Source organism: Pyrenophora tritici-repentis, chromosome 6 (genome assembly GCF_003171515.1).
Source record: "Pyrenophora tritici-repentis strain M4 chromosome 6, whole genome shotgun sequence".
Taxonomy (NCBI): Eukaryota; Fungi; Ascomycota; class Dothideomycetes; order Pleosporales; family Pleosporaceae; genus Pyrenophora; species Pyrenophora tritici-repentis.
The window spans coordinates 1,516,775-1,533,127 of record NC_089395.1 but is presented as its reverse complement, the minus strand read 5'-3'; the positions used below and the strand labels follow the sequence as shown (position 1 = coordinate 1,533,127).

The window sequence follows — 16,353 nt, the reverse complement described above, 5'->3', positions numbered from 1 at the left end:
AATGCGACTGCATACTGACTTGTTGTATTTTTTTTCAAGTACGTATTCAATAGGAAGATTGCATGTAATAGAGTATACAGAATGTGCGCATGCCACAACTATATTCCTAGCGATGCTCGACGAAACCCGGATAAAACGCTACAATCCGAGATTTCGGCTGGACCGATGCGCTGGGTGACATTCCACAAGACGAAGCGGTTTTTGAGAATTCTTTCTACTGTACAGTGATATGCATATGTTAGAGGGCTTGATCGCCGCCCGTCTGTTACTAGTGGTTTGTTTAAAGGAATTTGTGAGAACTGGCGCCTTGGTGAACAGTTAAGCCTCTCTTGGCACGACGCGCTCTATCTTGTATATCTAACAACTGGTGTACCTGCGTTAATAGCGTCATTGATATGTAGTTGACGGGCTCTAGCTTTACATTCTATTCATAGCCTTTCCATTGGTAGGCTTCGTATAGCATTCTGACTAGCTCTGCGTGCACATCGTCCCCCATCTCGCTAGGCAATATCGGCCCGCCGCCACAGTTGCTTCCAGCTGGACGTCACCGTCTTTTGCGGTGGGATGAGCTCGGTGCTTACGGATCAGCAACTCAACCGCGAATCGCTCGCGTAACTTGACCAACACGATCCAATACTTGCACCCATGTTCAGACACGAGAATCTCGCATCTTGGCGCTTACGCCAGGCACACTCACGGCAGATCTCTTCGCGTGTTCAGATGATTTGCGCCCGGTGCTTCCGCCCCTTGGGAGACGCGAGACAGGTGCTGCGAAACACCCACGCATCGCATGCGTGTCGTCGACCGGTTGTTCCATAGTTTAATAGAGTCCATCACGAGAAACACGATGCCACTGTCTAGACAATGTCCTGTATCCATGTTGATTGATTGTATGGAGAAGAGAATGGTTGGTGTAGAGTATCCGATGGTGATGCTGGTCCAATCTCGACACGATCAAATCCAACTGCTCCGTCGAATGCCGCTATGAACTCGAGTCGCCTTATCCAACTAGATTCCACCGAATTCACCAGCATAACCGCAAGCGCAGGTGTAGCCAGGTGTATTCCTAGGTTCGTTAGTAGTCGTACCTACAGGTTCTACATATAGAGAAACGCTTACGGCATAGGGACATAACCCTCAACATTATAGCCCCTTTGAACCGGACAGTTATTTGTACAACTGTTCGATGAAAGACATACAGGGTTCTGAGGACCTGGATAATTGTATGACGGTCTAAATGCGAGTTAGCGAGGTATATGTAGACGTCGGATTGTACTTACGAAAGAATTTGACAACTCTTAAAGCCGATTCCCCTACTTGTGGCATAGGTTTTGCAGAAAGTGACTTCCTCGGGCGAGCAATTGCGCACGTTCTAGGCAATCCCCGGGGTGTCGCGCGAATCCAGCGGCACATTCATAGCTTGCGCAATTGCCGTGAAAGCGACAAAGGCAGATAGGACTTGAGATTTGGACAACATGGTGTGAGTTGAAGAGAGACTGAACAGAATGTTGATTTTGTGTGGACTGAATTCGCAAGTTGCGTTGCCTGAACTGAGAATCAATCGGCTTCTTAAATGCTCCGTCCCCTTCTCCAAAGCTAAGATAGTTCGGTGTAATCAAGGGACCACTTCCCTCCGTGCCCATGCTGACATAATGTCACCAGCGTACGTATACCAAACATTAGCTTACTTTCTAGCCATGCCCTGTTCGGAATCACGGATGACAGCCGCACTGGAAACCCTCTGTATTGCTTCACTTCTGTCAGTAATTGTAGCCACAAAACGTCTGGGTATAAAGAAAATGCTTACCTCGCAAGCCAAAGACCGGAGCGACCACTCGAACATAGACAATCTACTGTATCCCTAATTTCCTCGCATATAGGTCCGATCAATCTTCCGGCTGGCTTGTCTCTATTTGTAGGTTAACAAAACGTTCAATGTAGAGGTTAGATCATGCTTGCGTGTAGACTGAACACTCCATATTAACGACTCCCTTCTTCGGCCACTGTGTCTCTAGTGTTTTACAGAAATTCAATTCTACAGTGCTGCACCCGCCCTTAATCCATGCAAGTTTGAGTCCCTGGCGTGCATCCAGTGAAACACTTGCGCCTTGCGCAACTGCCGCGAAAGCGGAAAACGCAAATAGACCCAGAGATTGTGGTAGCATAATCAAGATAGGAACACTAAGATGTTGTTGTGATTTGGGAAAGTGTTTGATTTGGATTGAGGAGAAAGAGAGGTAGGAGACGGACAGGTGTACGTTAAACACCTTGGCCGACTCAAAGCCAAGATAGTCTAGGTCAATAGGAGTCTAGGCCGCGTATACTGTGACATGGTTACCTTCTTCACTAATGTAAGCCACGAATATCGGTGCAAGTATGGCTTAGTTGCTCCGATCATTAACGCATACAGCGGCAAGCTATGAGCGTTTACAGCTAGCTTATGCTTACTAGCTGGGAGGTACAAGATACCACCATCGAGCATTGCGTTGAACGTGTGGGCCTACAATTCTGCCCTTGATCCTCGAAATCAACAGACACAGTCATAACAACATCTAGAGCAGAACCTGAGAATAGATAGTTTGAAGAGTATATATTTAAACGGCTAGTGTGAACTAAGAGAGCGCATTCCCAAGTTGTGGCTGACTTGACGGTGCCGCTATTTTGTCCAAATGCTTGATGGGATGTCGAGATGAATATCGCATCGTCTTGTCGGATGATACAAAGGGTCGAGTAGTTGAGGAAAAGCAGGTTGGCTATTTAACGCAACCGCAATCATAACCGAACCGATTACTACTTATGTTAGAGATTATAGCTACAGACGGGGGATGTAAACAAAAACGTACGCTTCGAGGACCCTACCATCAAAGCCCGTACTGCAATCGTGACAAATCTGAAGAACATCCATGCATATAACGCCTGCGTTTCTAAAATTGCATTAGTCGGATTGGTGTAGACAATAGAATGTACCTACTTCCACCTCCAACACCCATATCCTTTTGTTTTACAACCGGCAATCTCATCTGAATTGCAAGGACCATCGGCTACAACGCTCTTCGCATGGATAACTGGAGCAGCTGCCAGAATAGCGCAAAAGACGAATGCAATCTGCGATTGAAGCAACATCGTATAGGTCAAAGAGTTGAACGAGGGTTGTCTTATTGTCTGATCGGAAGTACGAGTTTTGTTGCAGTTAATGCAGTCAATTAAAGTGTAACCGCGCGAGGCAGTCATCAGAGTATATTGTGTTCTGTTGTTGTTGTGCTGTCATGGCCACCTTATATGTAGCCATAATCAGGGTCTATTTACATGACGTATCTCTGATGCTGGTGAGGGGAGAAGGTGCTCATGGAGGGGAGGGAGGAGCGCCAGGACAACGCACGTGACATGCGCAATACCCTTGCCTCACAAACCGCAACAAGTTTAGTGGCGAGGCTTGAGCAGAACGCGGGAATGATAGAGAGGCTTATTTAACTTCAATCGGGGCAGACCCCTTTCATGTGGCTTGGCCAACAACTATGCTCACGCTGACGCAGACTTGGGAACAATCAATACACTAGCGGTTTTGTTTCCTAATTAAGCATGTCTCAGATCACTCCAAGGTTCGTGCCACCCTATATTAGGAAACAAACCCGCTAGTGTCTTGATTGTTCCCAAGTCTGCGCTGACGAGCCACCAGCCTACATATGTATGCCATGCCAGCTTGAAGGAGTACAAGATCGCCCGCCTGCTTTCTCGGAGATATTCGGAAGGTTACGTGAGGCTCGTACGGTAATTAATTCATGGTGGTAGCACGTCCGTAAGTGTAATGACAGTGGCCCAAGCAGAGCTCTCTGACGCTTGGTAGTCCAGCGACCCATTATGTGATCGCAGATGCAAGTCCTTCCAACGCTGAAATCCTAAAAAAGCGGTGTCAGGAATGGCTAGAAACCGTTGTCAATGCACGAGGCATTCTCGATACGTGTGCGACGTCAAAACAGAATCTAACGAAAAAGGCAAAGTCGAAAACGGACCGGTAGAGCCCATGGCAGACCACGGGCCCCGAGAGATGGTGCCGTGCTGAGAAATTAGACCGCGATTTCATACCGGCTGCGCGACGCGGAGATGGGAGGTGCACTGTCTGCAAAACGCTACCATTCTTACACGTGAGTCGGGCAGGGTGTTTCAATAGCTTTACATGGACAAGGAAAGCTCGGGGAAGAGAGGAAAATCTGTGATATGTCATAAAGCTCACTCAAACAATGTTGTCCAAAAACAGGAAACGTATTGCCCTACTCACCCTTGATCATAGTTGATATCTCGAAGGGCGTGGGTTAGGTCTCGATGGTCAGTCGTTATCTCACCCTCCTCTGGCTCACTATCATCTCCCTAAGTTCCATCAACTGCATCGTAGCCGTATTCTTCTTCATGCATGCTCGGAGACAACTCTTTGTTATTATCAGATCGGGTATGACTGCGATATAAAGGGTGCAGTTGCAGGGATGAGAGCTTTTCAACAGGTCTCGTCTGTTGCTCTACTTGCACCAAAGCCTCATGTCGAATATGCGTAGTGTCTTTGCCTTGGGAAACGTTGGTTTTGCTGCAGTTGTCGCTGACTGATGTCTGTTCATGTGTGACGATAGGCTCGTCGCCAGCATCCACCGTCAGCAGTGAAGCCTTTCGGGATATGTAGCCGTGTACTGATGCACGTTACAGGATTGTACATAAGCGGCTGAAATAGCTCACAGTGTCGCCGTCTGGCTGCGCATGCTTGGTCGGCACCGACAATTGCCACTTGGGATTCGCATGACGTTTGGCTGCAATAGCAGTACAGATTTTCGTTAATTGCGTCTCCTGATCGAAGACAGGTCTCTGATGCTTTCTAGCTGGCCTGGCTTTGGGTGAAGGCATCGTCTGGCTAGTACCGTGGTTTGGGCCCTCAGGCTTCAGTTCGACATGAAGCGACAAATTCAGCTTACTAATACTAATGGAGTCTGAAGTTGGTGGGCCCAGTCGTTTCCTCATTGGCAGATATGTGAGACTAACACACACACCTAGGTAACATAAAAAACTAGATATTCTACTTTTTCTCTATCCCTATAACTATACAATAACGCTGTTAAAATCTTATAAAATTAAAACAGCTTACTCTTTATTAAGAGGAGAGTAACTATACTTTTAATTTTTTAGCTTTTTTAAATAGGTTGTTGTGGGTGTATAGTACTGTAAAGATTTGGGGGTGTTGAGTTTGTTATGGGTGTTTCTCGAAATACCTTGAGCCACCTGGATCTGGTTGGCTTGGTGGCCAAGAACATCAACTCCTATAGTAATTTGTTAGTAAATCGATGCAGCCACGCTTTCTAACACCCACAACGTATTTGAAGTTCATTGTTTGCTGCGATCGCCTCTACTGACTCGCGTTTTTGGTGTTGCAATTTTCTCGAGCCCATCTCATCGCGATGCCAGGCACCGGCCACCGCTTGCAGCCCGCTGTTCTCCAGGCTATCCTCGACCGAATTGCTGCCTGCGAAAGTGATCGAGCCATCTCTAGAGCTACAGGTGCGAGCCGTAACACAGTAGCAAAGCTGAGGTTGAGCTTAGAGTTTTGGGGCGTGCCTTATCCGCCGCGCTGCGTTCGACTTGGGCGGCCATCTATACTCCGGCAAGCTCAGCGCGAAGGCCTTCAGGCATACCTCAATGGCTCACCGGGCGCATACATGGATGAGATGAGGGACTTCTTGTACGACGAGTACGACGTTAGGATAAGCCTTGCGAGCGTTTACCGAGAGCTAGAGAAGATGAGATGGTCTCGCAAGCTTGCAACAAAGCGGGCAAAGGAGCAGAGTGAGCCACTCCGCCGCCTCTATCTTGCCAGGATGGCGCAACACTATAAGGCGGAGCAGATCGTTGCGTTGGACGAGAGCGCCTGCAATGAGCGTACGGGCGACCGCAAGTATGGCTGGTCTCCAATCGGGGAGCCGGTGGAGCTATCACACAGCTTCAGGCGATCAGAACGGTGGTCGCTGCTGCCAGCCATGACGATAGATGGCTACATAAGCTATAAGATCTTTCAAGGCGCGATTACATCTGAGATCCTAGAAGACTTCTTAGAGTTTCAAGTGCTGCCGTTCTGCAATCCTCACCCAGGGCCAGCCTCAGTAATCGTGCTTGATAACGCCTCCATCCATCGATCAGAGCGTGTACGGGTGCTTTGCCAAAGTGCTGGAGTACTCCTTGAGTATCTGCCGCCATACTCACCAGATTTCAACCCCATCGAGAAGAGCTTTAAGCAGCTCAAGGGGTGGATGAAAAGGAATTCAGCGCAAGCGGAGAACTTCATTGACTTTGGGGTCTTTCTTGAGTATGCAGCGCAGCTGGTGTGCTGTAATATTAACTGCAGAAGCTGGTTCCATAGGTGTGGCTATCCCTATTAATTGTGCTTTTAAATGGATGCCACAGTACGTTTCTATAGGTAGATGATACCATACAAATGCGAACGATTACACCTTAATGCGCAACCCACAAAAGCGATTTAATAATTCTAAAAAAATAAGAGCTATTTCTATACATATAGAACTATCTTAGGAAGTTAACCTGTTATAATCGCATAACGTTGTAGTGTTGTACATAGGGCTATCCAAATAGACTATTGTTGCAGCGCATTTGAAACGCCTGAAAAACCTCAACACTATAGCGGGCACGGGCCGCTGTCACCAAAAACGCTCAGGCCACTAAGCTTCAAGCATTCTCGCCATCATCCTCCACAACACTGCTAGACGGTTCAACCACCAATTTCTTGCGCGCAATCTCTTCTCTTTTCTTACAACGTTCGACTCGTCTCCAGTTACGATCTGTGAGACCCTGGTACCCAGCTTGCCATTCTTTTGCAGTGTTTTGTAGCGTGAAAAACCAGCCAGGAGGCTGCTTGAAATGCTGCGTCCACAACTTCAAGATATCACCAGATGGCTGCATCAAGAGGTTGATATCCATAGCTCCGTCAATAACAAGAGTCTTATAAAGCTCGTTAATGTCCTCTCCAACTGTAGGAAATTTTAACTTAAGGTAGTTAAAGAAATTACTAGTATGCTCGTTAATCTCCTGCTCATGATCATATCGGATAGGCGCCCACTGAGATGCACTAGATACCTCAGCTCTTGTTATCGTTGGTGCAGCTGCCTGCAAGTTAGACTCCTGTTGAGGTTGCCTGTTCATCCGCTCAAGCTGTCCAACGATGAGCAGTTTTGTTAAGCTTTTGATATCATCGTCGCCATCTCCAGCCGCCCGCAACTTGCGCGTTTTCTCATGCACCCGCAGGTCCTTTGCTCTCAAAATTGCAAGCCGTACATCATCAGATGGCTCATCGTACGTTGCCCTTCTCGCTGTAATTGCTCTTGCCCACATGGAGATAATGTTGCCGTTGACAAAGAGGTGATCTTCGAAGCGCGCTGGCTGCCTCGCTGTTGGCGCCATCCAGCAGCAATAAGGATAGTTCTCGCAATGGGTATCTGTACAGCGCCATCTATCCCGGATAGCAATAGCATGCCCGCTACCTGCTTGTTCAGCTGCTATTACACCAGCAAGCCCCTCCTCTTGAATCACCGTTGCGGTGCGTCGACGAGGACCGTCGACAACCGTTGGCAACGGCTGCTGCTCCCCTGGAATTTCAGCCAAGATGAGCTCGAAATCGACGTTTACTGGCTCGCTGACATAGTTATCAACCTCTACAACAAGGCGCTGAAAGCTATTCCACGTTGCATCAACACCTCGCCGCAATCGCTTTATCGCGCGCTCGCGTTTGGCCTGCTTAGCTGGGTAAACAACAGTGCAAACAGATGAGATCTTCGCTCTTTTTGGCCGTAATTCTGCAACAACGTCATCTACCCACTGCCATAGGTCGTCGAAATGCAGCGAGTACAGCCGTACGCCGTGCTCGCTATCGGCAGCTTCAGGAATAAAGTGTTTCTCCATATCACCACCAAGGCAAGCCCTCCACCTAACGCGCAGTACAGGATTAACCTCATCCTCTAGCGCTTGCGATGAGCGAGGCAGCCATGGAGTGCCTTCTTGACGTCGGTACGCTGGCTCTCCCTCATCCTCAACACTACCGGCAGCGCCCTTAGCAGCGATCTCATCCTCATCCTCAGGCAGCGGATCGCCATCTCCATCCTCGAAAGTATCCTCATCCTCGCCAACGATATCTTCAGCTTGCGCGGAGGCAGCTGTTTGGGTGGCTTGCAGCTCAGGCTCGGACAACGGGCTTTGACGGCGCGGCGGAGCAGTCGCTGGAGGCGACGGCAGCGCCTCACGGCGGACACGTTTAGGCGTTAAATGGGTAGGATTTTGTCTAGTTGCTGGCGCTCTACGCTTCTGGGAGGACGGGTTAACGCCTTGATCGAATGGCTGCTTCGGCTTACGCTGGCGCTTGGGCGGCATCCCAACAGCAGCTAGATTGAGCTCGCAACAAGCTCCACACAAACAAAACGCTATACACGAACGATTTAGAGTACAGGACTAGCTTCATGGGCTTCTGGAGGTGGGAAACGGCTGCTGCATTAATTTACTAACAAATTACTATGGGAGTTGATGTTCTTGGGCACCAAGCTAACCAGATCCAGGCGGCTCAAGGTATTTCGAAAACCACAATATGTCACGTAGGTGCACAGCTCGACCTATCAAAAATTACCGCGTACACACGCTCGGCTCTTCTCTCACTCACGTTTCTTGTGCTTCACCACTGTCCAGACAGTCCTAATTCTAGACCATACTCAGCTTTCAACGCCAATGTAAGTCCGCGCGCGAGCTGCGATAACGGGCAATTTGCTGATAACAGGACTACACAGACCAGGACCATCACGATGACTGGAGTCCGCGACGTCGACGTAAGTGTGCAAGTGTGAGGGGCCTGAAAAGGCTCTGATGACGGAAATCTTTGCTGAAAGGGGGTCGATTTTGTAGGCGCAGCTGTTCATACAAGCGTATGCTCAGTTTCTGAAGCGCCAAGGCAAATTGCCTGTTCCGGGTATGTTTTGAGCAAGAATGAGAAAATTCATCTACACACGCGATGCAGCATGCGATGAGAGAGAAAGGTATTAACGTTTTTTGCTGCAAAGGCTGGGTCGATACAGTTAAGACGGGTCATGCAAAGGAACTTCCGCCCTCGGATCAGGATTGGTTCTACGTTCGCTGCGCGGCTGTTGCCCGCCACCTCTTACCTGAGGAAGACTGGTAAATGATGCACCACCCTCCCGGCGCTTCATTCATCCCAGACTAACAACATGTAGTCGGCGTCAGTCGCCTCCGAAAAGTTCACGGCACGGGCAAGAACCGCGGAATGCGCCCTTCCCATCACTACAACGGTAGCGGCAGCGTCGACCGCAAGGCCATTCAGGCGCTCGCCAAGCTGCAGATTCTGGAGCTGGATGATAATACTGGCGGTCGTCGCATTACGGCTCAGGGTCAGCGCGATCTCGATCGCATTGCCTTGACCGTTGCTGAGGCTGCTGCCGACGATGACTCGAGCGACGCCTAAACGCTACTTGTCTGGCGCGACAACATTGGCGCAAAAACCGGCGGCAGCATGGATTTGAAATGCAATTCAATGCATGATAGCACGGATTGCTGATGTTCACACGCTCAGCTGGGTATTTCGGCCGTGGTATGAGATTCTAGAGAGAAATACGATAAAATCTACAAACTTTGCCACCAAGCCGTATTCATCCCCATACTAACTTGTGCTATTTTTTTTCATTCGCTTGAGTAACTTACAGTAATTGACTTTGGAAAACTAAGTGTGATGAATAACAAAGATAAAGTACCCATCCTGTAGATCCTGTAGGTAAGCGCTAGACTACAGGGGGAAGAATGAAGAACCATCAATTGCATAATTGTGAAGAGAGTAACTGCGGAGCTTTTTCACTCTTATTTTATCTATACCGTCATCACTAGCTCGCACGGAACCACGCAGGCTTACAAAGGGGTATTTACTACACTGCGCATGGAGAGGTGTATAAGTTAGGTAGTATGAGATTCTCAACATGATAGCCCTATCTGTTGGTAGAGCTGTAGCACTAGTGCTGAAAGGAAAATAACGATGACTAGGAATTCATTCTGTTCGGTGATGGTTCTGATTGATTGTCTTAACTATGGAAGAGCTAGATATAGGAGGTCTGGTCTGAGCGCTGCTCGGACGCCGCGATCAGTGCGCCTGTCCGCGTGACTGATGCCAGTGCGCCTGCTCGCGTGACCGAGATCAGTGCAGCCGATCGCATGGCTGAGATATCGTTGATATCTGTGATCCGACACTATCTGCATCTCCTCCGTTAAACTCTCGCCCTCCCCCTCCCCCTCACACGCGTCATCACCCCCGTCCCTACCCTCCATTCACCCAGATGAATCACCGAAAAGACCTGACAGACAAAAGATTCATAACTCAATTCTCTCATTCTACACTTCTACAATGCTCTACTAATAAACCCCCTTGTACCCATACCATCGCTCTTATCCTAACTTGAAAAAAAAGAGAACGCACACCTGAGTAATAGCTATGCCATATCAATGTCCCAGCCCATCCCAAACGCAATTAACAAAACGAACAAACAAACGGACAAATAAGAAAAAGACGGCAGCATGTATTACCGGTAGCCACCATGGTGTGTACGATGAATAAACAACCGTATCCAGAACGAAAGAAAAAAGAAAGCAGAAGCAGAAGAATCCACCCTAGAAATGAGTATACACCCACGCCTATTCTTACAACCCACAACCCAATCTAACCCTAACACACTAGTGAAAAGAACATAGGAAATGCCCACCAAACCCCCATACACACCAGGCAAACCCCCCCCCCCCCCCCAAACAAAACTCAACACGGGAGAAACCAAACCAAACCCAAACCAAACCCCTTACAAATCCCTACCAAACAACCCCCTCAACCCATGACTCCACCTCCTCTTATGCTCTTTTCCATCAACACCCACACCCCCACCAAGTTCATCACCCACACTCTTCCTTCCAACAAGTCTACCCCTAATACCATGACTCGTCCTTGGTCGATCAGGCGACGACGACGACGACGCCGCCACCGGGGTTTCAGAGTAAGGAGGAAAATGATAACTACCATGTCTATGATTTGACTTGGGGGAGAAGCCGAAGCCGTGGTAGGATTTCCGGCGCGTAGGAGTTTGGGGTACGATGGCGATGGCGGTGGAGGTGGCGGGGGTAGGCGAGTTCAAGGGACGGCTTTTTTTGCGGAGGAGGTTGGGGGTGTGTTTGCTGTGGGGGTGTGTGTGTTAGTTCAAGTTTGTGTCATAAGGAAAGGGGGGGCGACTTACGCTTTGATATCTTTTTCTAGACGATGGAGATGAGCGTCGGTGTCTCGCAGGGTCTTTTTGAGGTTGTCGCGGAATTTCTTCATGCCGCTGAGGAGGAGGGCTGCTTCGTTCCTTTGCATGCGCGCTTCTTCTATCTGTCTGGTCCATGCATCGTCTTCGTCGTGGTGTGATATGGTACTAGCACGTGTCACAGGTCTATCGTGTTGCCCGCTGATATGTAATCCCAACCCTATAGAACTCCGCGTATGAGCTGACATGGGGCTTGACGGAGCAGTGTCGTATGGTTCATCTTGGATGGTGATGTGGCGTTGTGAGCCAGCGCGATTGGTTTCGCCTTGCTCGGTCCATTCGTCTAGGACGTCTAGGTGTCTCATCTTCTCGTAAAGCGTCGCGACTAGCTTCTCGAAAGCCCTCTTGTCGTTTTTGAGGTTTTCTACTTCTTTCTCTAACGCGGCAAAGGAGGCGACGGGTTCTTCTTGGTTGTGATGCATCTCTTCAATCTCAGTCATCTTCTTCTCTAGCTCTGCTTCCAGGCGAAGGGCGGTCTCATGGTCATCATCCAACCGCCGCTGTTGGCTCTGCTGTTCCTCAAACTTCTGTCTGAGACCGTTGTACGCAGAGTTCATCGACTTCAGCCGCTTCTCCGCAGAAGAACCGAGTTCCTCGATGTACTTTTCTTTCTTGGATAGCTCCTCCACCAGCTTTCCCTTGCCCACCTTAAGCGCACCCAGTTCGCGTGTCTGGTCACCAATCTGTTGGTGAAGGTCGGAGTTTTCGTTTATCAACGTCTCAAGCTCGTTGTTTCGCTCCGTCAACCGGTCCTTAAATCGTAGTTTGGAGCTCTCCGCGGCTTCGAGCTTGGCTTGTGCACTTTGCACAAACTCATGATAGCGCTTCTCCGTCTCTTCAACTGCAGTCTGAGCCTTAGTCATGTCTGACTCCACACGTTCTAGGAAGGCTCCGAGTCGGATATTGTTCTCGCGCGCAGTATTCAACTCTTCCTCTGCGGTTGCAAGGCGGGTTAGCAGTTCCTTTCTAGACGTGTCGAGCTTTACGTTTTCATCACGGAGAGAGGCTAGCTCCTTGTTGGCTAAGAGGAACCTGTTCATCGCTTCGAGACTTTCCGCCTCAGCAATACTAAGCCGCATCTGAGCAGCGTGCAGTTCAGTTTCAAGATAACCGCTACGGGCGGAAGCAGTTTGAAAAGAGCTTTCAAGAAGAGCGCGTGATGATCGCAACTCTTCTAGTTCCTTCCCACTTGCTGCAAGCTGAGAAAGCAAGGTCGCGGTGTTAGATTCAAGTTCGGCCATCCGTGAGCGCATGCTGGAAACATCGGCCTGAAGAGATCCGGTGTTGTTTTCAGCAGCATCAAGTTTGCTTTCCAACTCTACTTTGGTCTTTGCCAGGGTATCCATCTCCGCTCTGGTTTGAGCCAGCTCTGCAACCATGCGAGAGTCTCGTGATTCAAGTTCTTCGAGACGGGCGCGAGTCAACGCCAGACTCTGCTCTGCATTTGTCGATGCTGCTAGCGCTTCACTAAGCCTCCCTTCGACATCGTCTTTGAGTTGGCGGAGAGTATCTAGCTCTTCTTCCGCGTCGCATAATTTCGACGTGAGATGGGTATTCTCTAGATCAATCTCTGCTAGCTGCGAGCGAGTCACGACAAGATCCTCTTTCAGATTTGCATTAGATGTTGTCATGCTGTCGAGTCGGTCTCGCATGTCAGCGTTCTCTTTACGAGCCGTATCCAGCTCTTTGTTCAGCTCAGCAGTGGCCTCCAGAGTCTCTTTCAGACGTTTTTCGACCGCCGCCTTGGCTCGGCACATAGCTTCAAGCTCTTCTTCGGTGGACGATAGTCTCGTTTCGAGCTGAGATACCTTTGCCTGGATTGCCTGCAGCTGAGACCGCGAGTGTTGTAAGTCCTGGTCGAGTGCATCGCGAGCAGCACTAACAACCTTCAAGTCTTTGTCGGCCTTCTCCTTGGACTGTCGCAGTTCCACCATTTCCTCATGAATGGTAGAGAGCCGTGAGCGCACATCACTGGCTTTTGACTCAACCTTTTTCAGCTTGTTTCGTGCGGACTGAAGTTGGTTTTCGAGATCTGATTTTGAGCGGAGAGCATGATAGAGACCTGCCTGGGCTTCTTGTGTGGCAGCTTCCGACTCCTCGATCCGAGCGTGGAGATCAGCCAGTTCTGTACCAGATGCCTCACCATCCATCTGAGCAATCGACAAGGCCTCTTCGACTTTTGACTTTGCATCACGATGGTCTTCGAGCTCCGTTTCAAGCTCTGACACGCGACATCTGAGTGACGCCCCTTCATCAGTGATAGCCGCGAGTTGCTCTTCAAGACTGGCTTGGGTGTCTGCGCTAGTCCTCAATTGCTCTTCAAAATTTGTAACATTCGCTTGTAGACCGTCGCGTTCGCCCGCTGTCGATATGAGCTGTGACTGAACATAGTCAACCCGATCTTGAAGCTCTGCTTTTGATCGCATAGCATCACCAAGCTCGCTTTCAACAGAATCCTTGGAGTCTCGCACAAGACGTAGCTCCTCTTGTAGAGACGCCTCCAGTTTCTCCGACGTAGCCAAAGCTGATTGGAGATTGAGAATTGACGACTCAAGTTCACGCAAATGTTCATCGCTCTTTGCCATATCCGCAGCATGCTGTTCGTCAGTTTTCCTCATGACAGTTTTTGTTTGCTCCAGCTCCTTTGCGAGAGACAAAACCTGCTGCTCTGAGTCTTGAAGCCTCTGTTCGTAGTCCTTTTTCGCAGACTGCAGTTCAGCAATCTCACTGTCTCTAGTCTGCACATCCTCGTACAGTTTAGAGAGTAATTGCTGTGTGTCCCTTAAATCTGCCTCAAGCTTGGACTTCTCAGCTCGGAGCGTTTCTGCTGTAGCCTGAGCAGTGGCATCGGCTACTTCCAGTGACTCAATGCGCCCGAGAGCTTGTACAAGACTAGCTTCGGCAGTATCGTACGATTTGCGCAGATCCTCCAGTTCAACCAAGAGCTTCACTTTGGCTGCTGCTTCTTGGTCCCAGCTCTCTGTCATGACACGTAACTCATCCTCCACACCAGTCTTCTCAGTCCGCATCGTCTCGAGCTCGGTAGCCAGGGCATCGCGTGCATCGCTTTCGGATTGCAACTTGGTTTGTAGAACCTCCATCTCTTCTTTCAAAGTTGCCAATGCATTTTCATTGTTCTGGTTCATGATTTGCGAATTTTGTAGTTGCTCGCGTAGCTCTGAAATGTCATGTCCATCGAGTTCAATCTTCCGCAAATGTTCCGCCGCATCGGCTTCATAGCCGGTGATCTTCTGCTCCAGACTAGCGACGTGCTGCCGTCCTCGGTCAAGTCGCTTCTTCAAGCCTTCGCATGTTTGTTCCTTCTCGGTCAGTCGTTCTTGCAGGGATGTCTCGTAGCATTCGGCAGCCTCAAGCTTGCTCCGACATGATTGTAAGCTCTCGTCTAGGATAGCTGTACGGATCTCAAGTTCTCTAATTTGAGCGCTTTGGTCGCGGAGGCGTTCGTCCAGATCGGTGTTCTCTTTCTGCAACGCATCAATCCTGCCTTGCATATCACCACCCCTTCCCTCCCAGGCAGCAAGCTCTTCGCTCTTGGCTTGCAGCTCCTGTATCAATCTGTCCTCTGAGTCTATCACTGTGAAAAGTTGAGACTTGGTGGACTGTAGTGTCTTTTCCACGGCAAACCTTGAGCGTTCCAGAACAGCGATCTGAGACTGATAATTCCGTATCTCCTGCTCTAGCCCCTCCCGAGTTATCTCGAGGAATCTGCTATCCTCTCTACTCTCTTCACATTCATGTTGTAGCTGTTCGATACGGCGTCGACATACGGCAAGCGCCCGATCCGACTCGCGTTTCGCTCGTATCAAACGACTATCGGACGTACGTATCTCAGCTACACTTCCGATGCGAGGAGTGAGCTCAAAATCGACATCGTTCCAGGGAGACGGAGACGGCCGTGTTGGGGTCCTTGGCTCGCTGATTGGACTACCTGGCACACTTGACCGCGTCGGTGGGGACGGAGGTGGTGAGAAGAAGCTGTGTTCTGGTCGGTGTTGAGGCTCATCTTGTGGAGTCGAGTCTATCATTTCAGTCAGCAAAACTAAGGCCGAGATCCGATACACTCACACTCAAGGGTCAACATAGAAGCCCTTTCCAATGCCTCTAGAATCTCCTTGTTCCGTTCCTCCTCAATCTTCAACGCCCTCTTTAGTTCATCCACCCTCCTCTGCGCACCTTTACCCTCGAGATAGCTGTTTGTTCTACTCCTAGCAAGGTTTCGAGCAGTGTTCGTAATCTGCTTCTCCTTGACTGATATGTTAACTGCCATGCGAAAGGCAAGACGACGTAGTGATGTCACGGATCGCTTCGCTTCAGCACCCGCAATCTGGTGTGCCTTCAGTTCGGCACGTAGTGTATTACGCTGAGTCTTCATGTAAGAAAGGTGCGCCCAGTTTGATATGACGGTGGGCGCATCTCCCGCTTTTGGAGATGGGACTTCCGAGTTCTCCCCGCCATCATGTTCAGATTGCAGAGGCTTTGTTGAAGGAGAGCGTCTACGATCCAACATGAAGCTATCTGTCATGGACGATACGGACCGCGATAGGCTAGAACCGGAGAGCGGGGTAGCAGACGGACGAGTTCGCGACATGGCACGCGAGGACGGCTGTGATGTGGCGTCCTTTGGAATATCGCCAGCACATTTCTGCATATTGATGAAACTTGCGGGGAGTATATTCTCCAAACCAGATGCGGTACGAATATTAGCATTTGGACGGTCCAGATCCTTAGTCTTGGATCCGGGTGCCATGGCGGGCGGGCTGTGGTTAGGTTATGCGACCATGAGGTGACCAAACGGCGTTTTAGGGCAGAAAAACGGTCGAAACTTAGTACCACACTGAGGAACTGCTCCAACAAGCCCGAGTGCGTTGGCGTCGATGATAAGAGACGGGTAGGGCTAAAGATCGTGGTGCGATGTGGGCCTGTCACGCGAGAAGCGGGACTGGAAGGAGAGGAGAGA

At 49.6% G+C, this 16,353-nt stretch overlaps 7 protein-coding genes across 7 annotated transcripts; 3 read left to right on the top strand and 4 right to left on the bottom strand.

Moving 5' to 3' along the window:
- Window positions 1-1,949: 1,949 nt before the first annotated feature.
- Window positions 1,950-2,165, bottom strand: PtrM4_118090 (uncharacterized protein; the record flags this gene model as incomplete). The annotated part of the gene is made up of 1 exon (XM_066108287.1): window positions 1,950-2,165. The coding sequence occupies one exon, from the start codon at window positions 2,163-2,165 to the stop codon at window positions 1,950-1,952; it is 216 nt and encodes a 71-aa protein (XP_065961472.1).
- An 802-nt stretch (window positions 2,166-2,967) lies between these two features.
- PtrM4_118080 (uncharacterized protein) lies at window positions 2,968-3,123 on the bottom strand (the record flags this gene model as incomplete). The annotated part of the gene is made up of 1 exon (XM_066108286.1): window positions 2,968-3,123. One exon carries the CDS (start codon window positions 3,121-3,123, stop codon window positions 2,968-2,970), a length of 156 nt encoding a protein of 51 aa, XP_065961471.1.
- A 656-nt stretch (window positions 3,124-3,779) lies between these two features.
- PtrM4_118070 (uncharacterized protein) lies at window positions 3,780-4,016 on the top strand (the record flags this gene model as incomplete). The annotated part of the gene is made up of 2 exons (XM_066108285.1): window positions 3,780-3,796; window positions 3,845-4,016. The coding sequence occupies 2 exons, from the start codon at window positions 3,780-3,782 to the stop codon at window positions 4,014-4,016; spliced, it is 189 nt and encodes a 62-aa protein (XP_065961470.1).
- Window positions 4,017-5,435: 1,419 nt separating this feature from the next.
- Window positions 5,436-6,410, top strand: PtrM4_118060 (DDE-3 multi-domain protein; the record flags this gene model as incomplete). Its single annotated transcript, XM_066108284.1, has 1 exon — window positions 5,436-6,410. The coding sequence occupies one exon, from the start codon at window positions 5,436-5,438 to the stop codon at window positions 6,408-6,410; it is 975 nt and encodes a 324-aa protein (XP_065961469.1).
- A 304-nt stretch (window positions 6,411-6,714) lies between these two features.
- Window positions 6,715-8,409, bottom strand: PtrM4_118050 (uncharacterized protein; the record flags this gene model as incomplete). Its single annotated transcript, XM_001935141.2, has 1 exon — window positions 6,715-8,409. The coding sequence occupies one exon, from the start codon at window positions 8,407-8,409 to the stop codon at window positions 6,715-6,717; it is 1,695 nt and encodes a 564-aa protein (XP_001935176.1).
- A 140-nt stretch (window positions 8,410-8,549) lies between these two features.
- Window positions 8,550-9,505, top strand: PtrM4_118040 (RPS19A, Ribosomal protein S19E (S16A); the record flags this gene model as incomplete). The annotated part of the gene is made up of 3 exons (XM_066108283.1): window positions 8,550-8,759; window positions 8,807-8,855; window positions 9,258-9,505. The coding sequence occupies 3 exons, from the start codon at window positions 8,550-8,552 to the stop codon at window positions 9,503-9,505; spliced, it is 507 nt and encodes a 168-aa protein (XP_065961468.1).
- Window positions 9,506-11,302: 1,797 nt separating this feature from the next.
- Window positions 11,303-16,143, bottom strand: PtrM4_118030 (Myosin-tail-1 multi-domain protein; the record flags this gene model as incomplete). Its single annotated transcript, XM_066108282.1, has 2 exons — window positions 11,303-15,414; window positions 15,462-16,143. 2 exons carry the CDS (start codon window positions 16,141-16,143, stop codon window positions 11,303-11,305), a joined length of 4,794 nt encoding a protein of 1,597 aa, XP_065961467.1.
- Window positions 16,144-16,353: the final 210 nt, after the last annotated feature.